Source organism: Salmo salar, chromosome 01 (genome assembly GCF_965601325.2).
Source record: "Salmo salar chromosome 01, fSalSal1, whole genome shotgun sequence".
NCBI lineage: Eukaryota > Metazoa > Chordata > Actinopteri > Salmoniformes > Salmonidae > Salmo > Salmo salar.
In genome coordinates, this window is record NC_138291.1 from 169,629,907 (window position 1) to 169,642,891 (window position 12,985).

Genomic DNA, 12,985 nt, shown 5'->3' on the forward strand with positions numbered 1-12,985 from the left:
TATGTTGTGTTGCTACCATGCTGTGTTGTCATGTGTTGCTGCCTTGCTATGTTGTTGTCTTAGGTCTCTCTTTATGTAGTGTTGTGTTGTCTCTCTTGTTGTGATGTATGTTTTGTCCTATATTTATATTGTATTTATTTTTTATTTTTAATCCCAGGCTCCTGTCCCCGCAGGAGGCCTTTTGCCTTTTGGTAGGCCGTCATTGTAAATAAGAATGTGTTCTTAACTGACTTGCCTAGTTAAATGAAGGTTCAATATTTTATTTGTATATTTCCATTAGGGAACTTGCTCTGTGAAGTGCGCGTGTGCAATAACTAAATTCGCCCTTGCAATCCTTCTAAACAACGCCATTTTTAGAAAATCTACAAAACACAGTCCACTCTGTTTGTTACAAATTCTAGTTTTGGAAACAGAAAACAGTATGGAGATCAAATGTTTCATCAATGAGAAAATGAGCAGAATGTCTGCCAAAATCCATCGCGCTCCATCTTCTCCCATTGCTGGCCACTGGGCTTCCTCTCATCACCATATTTGGTAGTGAGCGGAAACAGCAACCGGATGCGTCACATTTATACATCCGGTGAAATATCTGGTTCTATCTGTGATTCCATTGGTCAAGTGGTAAACTCACCACCAACTCGGGGAACCGGGCCATGCAAAACGAACTGGCCCAATTTGTGGCAGGAACAGCCCTCATACGATACCGGTTTATTTTGTGTCATCACTATCAAACCGACCGCCAATTCAAACGGGAGGATTTCGCCGGGACCTTAGTCAAGACAAGAAAGTGGACCTCTTCACGAACAGTAGAAGGTATCTCTGAAGGGATTTTCGTGGCACTGAAACTTGTCTAAATTGACTAACGTTACATTCTAATCCACCTCATTTCTCAGCTGTAGCTAACGTTAGTAGCTAACGCTAGTAAACCAACTGAGTTAGCAGATAATAAGTCAACCGTTTTGGACTAAACAGGCATAACAGTGGAATAAGAAAGTTAAATTGCAAAGTCTACAACATTTTACTGTTTAGTCTGTAGCTACTACTTTAGCAATCCTTAACAATTTGGGGTTATAACGCACGTGACATGGTGGCTAAAATAGACAGCTAGCAAAGCTACCACACGTCACCACACTTCGATATTGTAAAATATCGTCATTGATCGTAGTAGTTTGACATTATTGGTTCCATCCGTATGATGCACCAGCAAGGGACTTTTGTGTCACCCTTGCTCAGCGGGGTCTTTTGTCAATGCCGAACAGAGGAGGCCCACATGGGTTCTGACCCCGGTGGAGGGCTCGAGGGTGCTGGGGGCGCATCCTCATCATCTTTCACATCCTCACCTCTAACTCGGGAGCGTCCGTTGTCAGTAGAGATCACAGGTTCCTGTGATGACTCCTGTGAGCCATCATACCCATGCGAACTTTGTGGTGGACCCGAGCAGGACCATAGACTGAAAGTGCTGTTTCAAGTCCTGGACGTGAATGGTGATGGGGGCATCTGCGTCAACGACCTGTCCATTGGGCTCAAGAAACTGGGGGTTCATCGCACTGAGCTCGAGCTTATGGTAAGTGTGAGGGTTCATATCTCGCTATAGTAAGTCAATAACTTATTGTGAAGGAGTAGGTGAAAAGCAGTGAGTTCAAGCATGCTATTTAGCACTGTGTCAGGATAAACACTTTATGTTGACTCCCTGGTTAAGTGTTTTTTACATTTTTGAGTTGGTGGGAAATATGAGTTTTCTAGCCCATAAAGTCCTATCTATAACAGATGTCTTTGATTTAAAATTAGTGTCTAATATGGAATGTTGTGAAAATTTGTATTTTCAATTTGTGTAGGTTCCCACTCAGTTGTTCTTATACAGATGCAGTCCGGGATCTTAAGCGCTTACCTATTTGTAAAATGTTATGCAAATTTCAGGACGAAACATGGATGACAGTACACATTTGGGCACAATTTTCAAGGACCCATTTTGGCTCGTGAGCACTACTTTCAAATCTACTAGCTGAAATTATGCAAAAACTCTGGAGCATCACATTCATGTGACTGTCCCTTTCATAACATGTTAAAGAAAACACCCCACATTGTTGCTGTGGTTTACATCAGTAAACTCTGAAAAGCATGAGTAAAGTAGTAATACCCAGTGAATTACCAAGGTCTCGTACAACCCACCTCTTTATGAACACACCTCTTTAAATTAGGTGACTCTTATTTTCCAACCACATTCCGATATTTGAACATTAATACTGCTTAAGCGATTATTCCCGGGTTGTTGTTATTGTATTTTTCCTGTTAAAGCCAGAGGATTAAACCTTTTTCATTTGGTATTTGTGTCAGTCTGCTGATGTGGACATCAATACCAAACAGACTCCCATTGTTGTGTCTAGCCTAAACTACTAACACAAAAACAAGCAATGAGCTCGCATTTTATTTCTTCAAGAATGTCATCCCTGCCAGGGTTTAGTGACTTCAGTCTAAGATAAAGATGCCATCTAACTTAACATTTCCAAGAATATATTTTTCCTCCTACACGCATGCACATGCTATAAATGTCCATATCTGTTAAGTAAGTACAGAACTAGCGAGTTGACACTGGCAGCCTGTCATGACTCATGTCCTTCATATGGATCTGGTGCTGAGATGGGGACTGGGGTGGGCAGAAACAAGTCAGGTGCTCGGAGACAATCACACGGGAGAAGCAGAGGGTAGGAAATACGAGGGGAAGATGAACAGGAGGGTACAAGGGGCTCTCTGTGGGTAACCTAACGTGGCAGGATTAAAATAAATGCCTGGGCGGGATCCCCACATCCGGTTTTCAGGGGAAAAGGAAGCTAGGTTGAAGATACTGGAACCCTGAAGACTGGATGTTTCCCCCTATCCTGCTGAGGGTGCTCTGGGGAAGAGAGGGAATGTTTAAGAGCATTAGGCTTGAGCGGTATCCAAATGTTCATATCATACCGTTCTTCTCTCATTCTGGGATTTACGGTATTACCGGCATGACACCCAATGGGGCGCTAAAATGCAAGAAAAGCCCATTGGGCCCCTATTACACGGAATGGTAACAAAATTAGCATAAATTAATAGGGGAAACTAGAGGTCGACCAATTAATCGGAATGGACGATTAATTAGGGCCGATTTCACATTTTCATAACAATCGGAAATCGGTATTTTTGGACACCGATTTGGCCGATTTTATTTATTTTATTTTGTATTTATTTTTTATACCTTTATTTAACTAGGCAAGTCAATTAAGAACACATTCTTATTTTCAATGACGGCCTAGGAATGGTGAGTTAACTGCCTTGTTCAGGGGCAGAACGACAGATTTTTACCTTGTCAGCTCGGGGATTCAATCTTGCAACCTTACGGTTAACTAGCCCAACGCTCTAACCACCTGCTTTACATTGCACTCCACGAGGAGCCTGCCTGTTACGCGAATGCAGTAAGAAGCCAAGGTAAGTTGCTAGCTAGCATTAAACTTATCTTATAAAAAACAATCAATCATAATCACTAGTTAACTACACATGGTTGATGATATTACTAGTTTATCTAGTAATATCATCCCACAAATGCTGATGCTCCAGATACTCAACTAGTCTAAAGAAGGCCAGTTTTATTGCTTCTTTAATCAGGACAACAGTTTTCAGCTGTGCTAACATAATTGCAAAAGGGTTTTCTAATGATCAATTAGTCTTTTGAAATGATAAACTTGGATTAGCTAACACAACGTGGCATTGGAACACAGGAGTGATGGTTGCTGATAATGGTCTTCTGTACGCCTATGTACATATTCCATAACATTTCTGCCGTTTCCAGCTACAATAGTCATTTACAACATTAACAGAAATACAGTGTAGACATTGATCAATTTGATGTTATTTTAATGGACCAAAAATTTGCTTTTCTTTCAAAAACAAGGACATTTTCTAAGCGACCCCAAACTTTTGAACAGTAGTGTACATAAAACTAAAGAGGGACTGAGGAGGAGTAGGCTACAGCAGGGATCACCAACCGGTCGATCCCGATCGATCACCAAACGTTTATGTAGAAAAGCTCAACGATAAAGGTTTGCGCTCCTATTTTCTATTTTTCTTCGTCTTGCTCTGTTGGTGGTCGGTGGACTTGATTCACAAGCCCTGCACGCCGGGTAGGCAAAGTGTTCCCATTTTGAACCATTTCATTTGTCTGAAGGGACACATTCCGCCTAGCCGGCAAACCAGGACCGCTGTGGCTAAATCAAGTGCGCCTACAGCGCTCAAATCACCGTGCCTACAGCTTCCACGACCCCAGAGCAAATTTTCATACTAGCCTACGTGAGATTTCATAACTTTTAAAACCATGACTGGAAAGACTGTCAAAGAATACAGTGAAGAGTTGCTGTTTTTGAGTGCGTTCATGTCTGTGTTTCTTCAGCTCTGTCAACCCTATTTTTATTCAACACTTTTACAAAACATAAAATGCTTTTCTTCCTACTTCCACTCGCGCTGCAGCTGCGATGAATGAGTAACCAAGTGTATTGATAGGCCTGCATTTTCATTATTAGCAGCTTGTAGTGTCTATTTTAATATCAAGAAATATTTTACTTTCTCTGGCCATGGGAACAACATGAAGACTGAGTCCCCTCTCTCTGGTCAGACTCACCATAGGAAAGGGTAGAGCAGGGACCGTGAGAGGTGGACCCTCTGCTGCTCTCTCCCTCCCTCCTCAGGTACCATCAATACTGTAAAATAAAAAAGCAAATTATTTCAATTTATGCTCAGCTGTGCCTCGCAAGTGATACAACAACTGATCTATTTTGTTATCAAAGCTCGAGTTTATTATATAATATGGACTGAGAAGAACAATATTGGCAGGCCGAGCATAGCCAATATGCTGTATTAAGCCTACTGCCCAAACCTAATTCCTACAGAACAGTTTTTATTCGGTTAATGTTGCATAGGCTTACATTTTGTTTAAAGTCATGGGAGAAAAAAAAATCTTAGTGGCAGGTCTCGGCTAGCTTTTTGACTGTGAAAGTGATATTGACTCAAAGGTTGGTGACCACTGGGCTATAGCTTAAAGAGATGGCTCTTCCTATTTATATGTTTCTACATCGGGGTGAGCAATAATTTTGACTTGAGGGCCACATCGGGATTTCAAGATTCAGACCGATTTGTTTGGCAAAAGCCATTTGTGGGCCAGAAAAATGTATAAATTATTTATTTTTAATATATATATATATATATGGGTAAAAAAATAAAACATTTAAACCCTCCAGGCAACTCTTGAACATCTGATAGAAAGTATGCAGACATTATTATGGACCTACACGTTTTTTTTAACGTGTAGGTCCATAATAATGTCTGCATACTTTCTATCAGATGTTCAAGAGTTGCCTGGAGGGTTTAAACATTTTTTTTTTTACCCAAAATAATAATTTCCCAAAAACCTTCCGAGGGCCAGATTGAATGGGCTCATACAGTGCAAAGTATTCAGTACCCTTTCCATTTTCCACATTTTGTTCCGTTAGCCTTATTCTAAAATGGACTACATTCATGTTTTCCTCATCAATCTAAACATAATACCCCATAATAACAAAGTGAAACAGGTTTTAAACTGTTGCAAATTTGATAAAAAATTAAAAACAGATGCCTTATTTACATAAGTATTCAGACCCTTTGCTATGAGACTCAAAATTGAGCTTAGGTGCATCCTGTTTCCATTGATCATCCTTGATGTTTCTACAACTTGGAGTTCACCTGTGGTAAATTCAGTTGACTGGACATGATGTGCCTTTCCAAACACCTGTCTATATAATGTCCCAGAGTTGACAGTGCATGTCAGAGCAAAAACCAAGCCATGAGGTTAAAAGACTTGTCCGTATAGCTCACAGACAGGATTGTGTCTAGAAAGATCTGGGGAAGGGTACCAACACATTTCTGCTGCATTAAAGGTCCCCAAGAACACAGTGGCTTCCATCATTCTTAAATGGAAGACGTTAGGAATCACCAAGATTCTTCCTAGTGCTGGCTGCCTGACCAAACTGAGCAATCGGTGGAGAAGGGCCTTGGTCAGAGGTGGCCAAGAACCTGATGGTCACTCTGAAAGGGCTCCAGAGTTCCTTTGTAAAGGTGGGAGAACCTTCCAGAAGGACAACCATCTCTGCAGCACTCCAACAATCAGACTTTTATGTTAGTGGCCAGACGGAAGCCACTCATTAGTAAAAGGCACATGACAGCCCGCTTGGAGTTTTCCAAAACAACCCTAAGCACACAGCCAAGACAACGCAGGAGTGGCTTTGGGACAAGTCTCTGAATGTCCTTGAGTGGCCCAGCCAGAGCCCAGCTGTGCAGTGACACTCCCCATCCAACCTGACAAAGCTTGAGAGGATCTGCAGAGAAAAATGGTAAAACTCCCCAAATACAGGTGCGCCAAGCTTGTAGCGTCATACCCAAGAAGACTTGGGGCTGTAATCACTGCCAAAGGTTATTTAACAAAATACTGAGTAAAGGGTCTGAATACTTATACCAATTGAAATATCACATTTAGATATCTTATACATTTGCAAAAATGTTCATCTGTTTTTTTGTTTGTCATGGGGTATTGTGTGTAGATTAATTAGGGGGGGAAACTATTTAATCCATTTTAGAATAAGGCTGTAACGTAACAACAAAATATGGAGAAAGTCAAGGGGTCTGAATACTTTTCGAATGCACTGTTGCCCACCCCTTTAATTTTTCTCTACATATTTTCATAGGGCCAGTATTGCAAAAATGAAGGGCAACAACAACTTTTCTCAAGTAAATAAAATAATTTAAGCCAAAAATGCAGGCAGGGGCAACAAAGGAAAGGGGGAGGCTATCTCACCAAAGTGATGTGAGGAGAAACACGTTTTTGAATAAGAGGTCAGGTGCAAATGTGAGGTCACTTATGGACACGTGAGCTCCCCTTGTCCAAATGCCTTACAAAGCAAAGATATATTTGAGTTCACCACAGGAAACCAGTAAATTTAGGTCAAATCCCAGACTAAGGCAGGGCTCAGGAATTAGGTAATGCCACACAATATTTCATTTACTTAGGCCATCCGCTATCTGTCATCTGTCAAAAACAGGATAATTTCTGACTTATGACAAATTATCAGGTCAATAAAATCTCACTAGTTTACATTACTAAATTCCTTATTTTGTAAACATAATTCCTTTCCCTAAATTACATAACCCAATTCATTTAGTTAGGCCTAATATGTAGTCCTGTATGGCTCAGTTGGTAGAGCATGGCGCTTGCACCGTCCGGGTTGAGGGTTTGATTCCCGGGGCCACCCATACTTAAAAATAATGTATGCACACATGACTGTAAGTCACTTTGGATAAAGGCGTCTTCTAAATGTCATATTTATACTGAACAAAAATATAAATGCAGCGTGTAAAGTGTTGGTTTCATGAGCTGAAATAAAAGATCACAGAAATGTTCCATACTCTCAATTGCTGCACATTTGTTTACATCCCTGTTAGTGAGCATTTCTTCTTTGCCAATATAATCCATCCACCTGACAGGTCTGGTATATCAAGAAGCTGATTAAACAGCATGATCATTACACAGATGCACCTTGTGCTGGGGATAATAAAAGGTCACTCTAAAATGTGCAGTTTTGTCACATAACACAATGCCACAGATGTGTCAAGTTTTGAGGGAGTGTTCAATTGGCATGCTGACTAAAGGAATGTCCACCAAAGCTGTTGCCATAGAATTTTATGTTCATTTCTCTATCATACTCTGTTGTCTTAGAATTTGGCAGTACGTCCAACCGGCCTCATAACCACAGACCACGTGTAACCATGCCAGTCCAGGACCTCCACATCCTGCTTCTTTATCTGCGGGATCGTCAGACCAGCCACCTGGACAGCTGATAAAAATGAGGAGTATTTCTGTCTGTAATAAAGGCCTTTTGTGGGGAGAAACTCATTCTGATTGACTGGACCTGGCTCCCCAGTGGGTGGGCCTATGCCCTCCCAAGCCCACCCATGACTGCGCCCTGCCCAGTCATGTGAAATCCATAGATTAGGGCCTAATTCATTTATTTCTATTGACTGATTTCCTTATATGAACTGTACCTCAGTTTAAAAGTTATTTTCCGATTTTTATATTTTGGTTCAGTGTGTATATATAGAATAGCTTACGCTATATTTCATGGAGGCTACTGTGTTTTGTATTGTATGGGTGAAATAGTTGATATTGGAGATATAATCCTGGGTTCCTGGTGGTTTTGAGCATTTGCCAGACTGATTCGGCACGTGAAGGCTTACAATTGTCTAGTACTTTTCCCCATTGTTCAGAGAGCAGTGGCACTTTCCAGAACAACCACATGGATATGCTAGCCCACTCTATTGGCTGCAGATACGCAAAGGTCATGGGGGCATATTTTTAACACTGCGCTCAGTTTGCTGCCTGTGACATCCACTTTATCTATGATCTTGTCTCACACTTTCACATAAAGAGCATGACTTTGCTTTTCTTTGTTCCTCTTCAAAATGGAGCCCAATACCTTGTTGTCTGTTCCTATCTTCTGAAACATTTGGTTTAATATTAGCCTTAGTAAACCTGCATTTGTTGACCCAAGGTTAACCACCACCTTGACCTCTTTTAGATAAAACTGTTTTGAATATGGATTTGCTTTTGACCAAAAATATTTATTTGCTCTGCAATCTGTTTTGGTGGTTTGGCTGTCTAGTCAGGTTGTGATTCATATTTCAAATCAAATTTTATTGGTCACATGCACCGAATACAACCTTACAGTGAAATGCTTACTTACGAGCCCCTAACCAACAATGCAATATAAAAATACGGATATGAATAAGAAATAAAAGTAACAAGTAAGTAAAGAGCAGCAGTAAAATAACAATAGCGAGACTATATACAGGGGGGTACAGGTACAGAGTAAATGTGCAGGGGCACCGGTTAGTTGAGGTAATATGTAGGTAGAGTTATTTAAAGTGACTATGCATAGATGATAACAACAGATAGTAGCAGCGGTGTAAAAGAGAGGGGGGGGGCAATGCAAATAGTCTGGGTAGCCATTTTGATTAATGTTCAGGAGTCTCATGGCTTGGGGGTAGAAGCTTCTTGGACCTAGACTTGGCGCTCTGTTACCGTTTGCCATGCGGTAGCAGAGAGAACAGTCTATGACTAAAGTGGGTGGAGTCTTTGACAATTTTTAGGGCCTTCGTCTGACAGCGCCTGATATAGAGGTCCTGGATGGCAGGAAGCTTGGCCCCGATGATGTACTGGGCAAGTACGCACTACCCTCTGTAGTGCCTTGTGGTCGGAGCCCGAGCAGTTCCCATACCAGGCGGTGATGCAACCAGTCAGGATGCTCTCGATGGTGCAGCTATAGAACCTTTTGAGGATCTGAGGACCCATGCCAAATATTTTCAGTCTCCTGAGGGAGAATAGGTTTTACCGTGCCCTCTTCACGACTGTCTTGGTGTGCTTGAACCACGTTAGTTTGTTGGTGATATGGACACCAAGGAACTTGAAGCTCTCAACCTACTCCCCTGCAGCCCCGTCGATGAGAATGGGGGCGTGCTCGGTTCTCTTTTTCCTGTAGTCCACAATCATGTCCTGTGTCTTGATCATGTTGAGGGAGAGGTTGTTGTCCTGGCACCACACGGCCAGGTCTCTGACCTCCTCCCTATAGGCTGTCTTGTCGGTGTCATCGGCAAACTTAATGATGGTGTTGGAGTCGTGCCTGGTTGTGCAGTCATGAGTGAACAGGGAGTACAGGAGGGGACTGAGCACGCACCCTTGAGGGGCCCCTGTGTTGAGGATGTGTTGTTACCTACCCCAGGGTCCTTAGCTTATTGATGAGCTTTGAGGGCACTATGGTGTTGAGCGCTGTGCTGTAGCCAATGAATGGCATTCTCACATAGGTGTTCCTTTTGTCCAGGTGGGAAAGAGGACTGTGGAGTTTAATAGAGATTGCGTTGTCTGTGGATCTGTTGGGGCGGTATGCAAATTGGAGTGGGTCTAGGGTTTCTGGGATGATGGTGTTGATGTGAGCCATTACCAGCCTTTCAAAGCACTTCATGGCTACAGATGTGAGTGCTACGGGTCTGTAGTCATTTAGGCAGGTTGCCTTAGTGTTCTTGGGCACAGGCACTATGGTGGTCTGCTTAAAACATGTTGGTATTGCAGACTCGGACAGGGAGAGGTTGAAAATGTCAGTGAAGACACTTGCCAGTTGGTCAACGCATGCTCGCAGTACACGTCCTAGTAATCAGTCTGGCCCCGCGGCCTTGTGAATGTTGACCTGTTTAAAGGTCTTACTTACATCGGCTGCGGAGAGCATGATCACACAGTCTTCTGGAACAGCTGGTGCTCATGCATGTTTCAGTGTTATTTGTGTCGAAGCGAGCATAGAAGTAGTTTAGCTCGTCTGGTAGGCTTGTGTCACTGGGCAGCTCTCGGCTGTGCATCCCTTTTGTAGTCTGTAATGGTTTGCAAGCCCTGCCACATCTGACGAGCGTCAGAGCCAGTGTAGTACGTTTCGATCTTAGTCTTGTATTGGCGCTTTGCCTGTTTAACGTTTTGTCGGAGGGCATAGCTGGATTACCGAGTTAGAGTCCCGCTCCTTGAAAGTGGCAGCTCTAGCCTTTAGCTCAGTGCGGATGTTGCCTGTAGTCCATGGCTTCTGGTTGGGGTATGTACGTATGGTCACTGTGGGGATGACGTCATCGATGCACTTATTGATGAAGCCAATGACTGATGTGGTGTACTCCTCAAGGCCATCGGAGGAATCCTGGAACATATTCCAGTCTGTCCTAGCAAAACAGTCCTGTAGCTTAGCATCTGCTTCATCTAACCTCCTTTTTTTATTGATCTAGTCACTGGTGCTTCCTGCTTTAATTTTTGCTTGTAAGGAGGATAGAATTATTGTCAGATTTGCCAATGGAGGGCGAGGGAGAGCTTTGTATGCGTGTCTGTGTGTGGAGTAAAGGTGGTCCAGAGTGTTTTTATTTTATTTGTTAATTTATGATTTTATTTTTTTACCCTCTGGTTGCACATTTAACATGCTGATAGAAATTTGGTAAAACGGATTTACGTTTCCCTGCGTTAAAGTCCCCGGCTACTAGGAGCGCCGCCTCTGGGTGAACGTTTTCTTGTTTGCTTATGGCGGAACACAGCTCATTCAATGCTGTCTTTGTGCCAGCCTCAGTCTGTGGTGGCATGTAAACAGCTACGAAAAATACAGATAGTGTGGTCTACAGCTTATCGTGAGATTCTTTACCTCAGGCGAGCAATAGCTTGAGACTTCCTTAGATACCATGCACCAGCTGTTATTTACAAAAATACATAGTCCCCCGCCCCTTGTCTTACCAGACGCCGCTTTTCTATCCTGCCGGTGCAGCGTATAACCAGCCAGCTGTATGTTGATGGTGTTGTCGTTTAGCCAGGACTCCGTGAAGCATAAGATATTACAGTTTTGAATGTCCCGTTGGTAGTTTAATCTTCCGCATAGGTCATTGATTTTATTCTCCAAAGATTTCATATTTGCTAGCAGAATGGAAGGAAGTGGGGGTTTATTTGATAGCCTACGAATTCTCAGAAGGCAACCTGCCCTTTGGCCCCTTTTTCTCCACCTCCTTTTCACGCAAATCACGGGGATCTGGGCCTGTCCCCGAGAAAGCAGTATATCATTAGCGTCGGGCTCATCAGACTCGTTAAAGGAAAAAAATGATTCTGCCAGTCCATGGTGAGTAATCACAATCCTGATGTCCAGAAATTATTTTTCGGTCATAAGAGACGGTAGCGGCCACATAATGAACAAAATAAGTTCAACGCAAATAAACGAACAAAGAAACACAATCGGTTGGGGACATGTAAAACGTCAGCCTTCTTCTCCGGCGCCATTTGATCCTTTGCAAGGTAAATTATGTACAAATGCCTGCTGGGCAATTTGCAAATGTCATTCTGATATCCAGTGAGTTTTGGAAGAAAGGTAAAGCTCTAGTGCTTTAAAATTACTTGTACGCGTTCTCTACAGTTTATCATCTTGACGATAATACAAAAAATGCTACACTTTAACCAATCATTACAAGCATGGACAATACAAATACTCCCTTCACTGCTGCAGAGTCTGAGACAAGTCCACTGTTCTATGCACTTTTCTTGTCCAATTAGCTGGGTAATTGTAAGTGTGTGTGTGTGTGGTGGTGCCAGCTCAGCTTTTTTGTGTGTGTTTCGCTTAGCTGCTCTACTGTAAATGAAGTGCCTCCGAAGGTCAGGCAAGGGGTTTGAGCTCAAAATGGGTATGAGAAAAGTTGTCTTTGATGCTTCTCATATACTGCATGTCCATGTCCCTCCATTTACTGTAGAATATGATGCATTTTACCTGCCATAAAAATTATAATTTCTTCCTAAATTTGCCTTGGTCAAACTCCGTTGAAAGGGAATGGGGGATACCTAGTCTGTTGTACAACTGAATGCGTTCAAAGGAAATGTATAATACCCTTTATTCAAATGACTAGGGGATGATTGAGTGAAACGATTGTTCGTGAAGACATGATCTCAAGATGAATGCCACGACTGTCCAACCTCAAGGGTAACTGCTAAGTTGGTCGATTGCAATAACAGTCAAATGTGTTCTTATGGCCATTCTAAACAGGATTGTTAGCCTATTTAGAACACATTATTATCACGTTTACATAAGCATTATTGACCTAATGTGAAGTTAAGCTTATATGGAATGGCAAGACCCCATTGTTTTCCGTAGTAGGGTACGTGGCCCTCTTTACAGCGTTATGCGGTTTAATTTCAGGGACCCTTTCTGGCTCACGAGCGCACCTAGAGGCAAACATGGAGGGCATCCTATTATATAGTGCATCTTTTAATTGAATGGACAATTGGTGAAAGCCAAGGAAACGGCTAATGGTTTCAACACGTAGGCTAACCTTCACAGTAATGAGCCTAACCTTCACAGTAATGAGATTTGGGCTGAAGGGATCATTATGG

The 12,985-nt window shown here is 42.3% G+C and overlaps 1 protein-coding gene across 2 annotated transcripts in view; it reads left to right on the forward strand.

Moving 5' to 3' along the window:
• Nucleotides 1-664: 664 nt before the first annotated feature.
• Nucleotides 665-12,985, forward strand: part of slc25a25b (solute carrier family 25 member 25b) — a 48,204-nt gene continuing 35,883 nt past the window's right edge. The window contains exon 1 of one of the 2 annotated variants that reach the window (XM_014143088.3): nucleotides 665-1,564. In XM_014143088.3, coding sequence (XP_013998563.1) covers nucleotides 1,193-1,564 — 372 coding nt within the window. In that variant the 5' untranslated portion in view covers nucleotides 665-1,192. The remainder of the gene's footprint in view (nucleotides 1,565-12,985) is intronic. The other variant, XM_014143092.3, reaches the window with a different exon arrangement.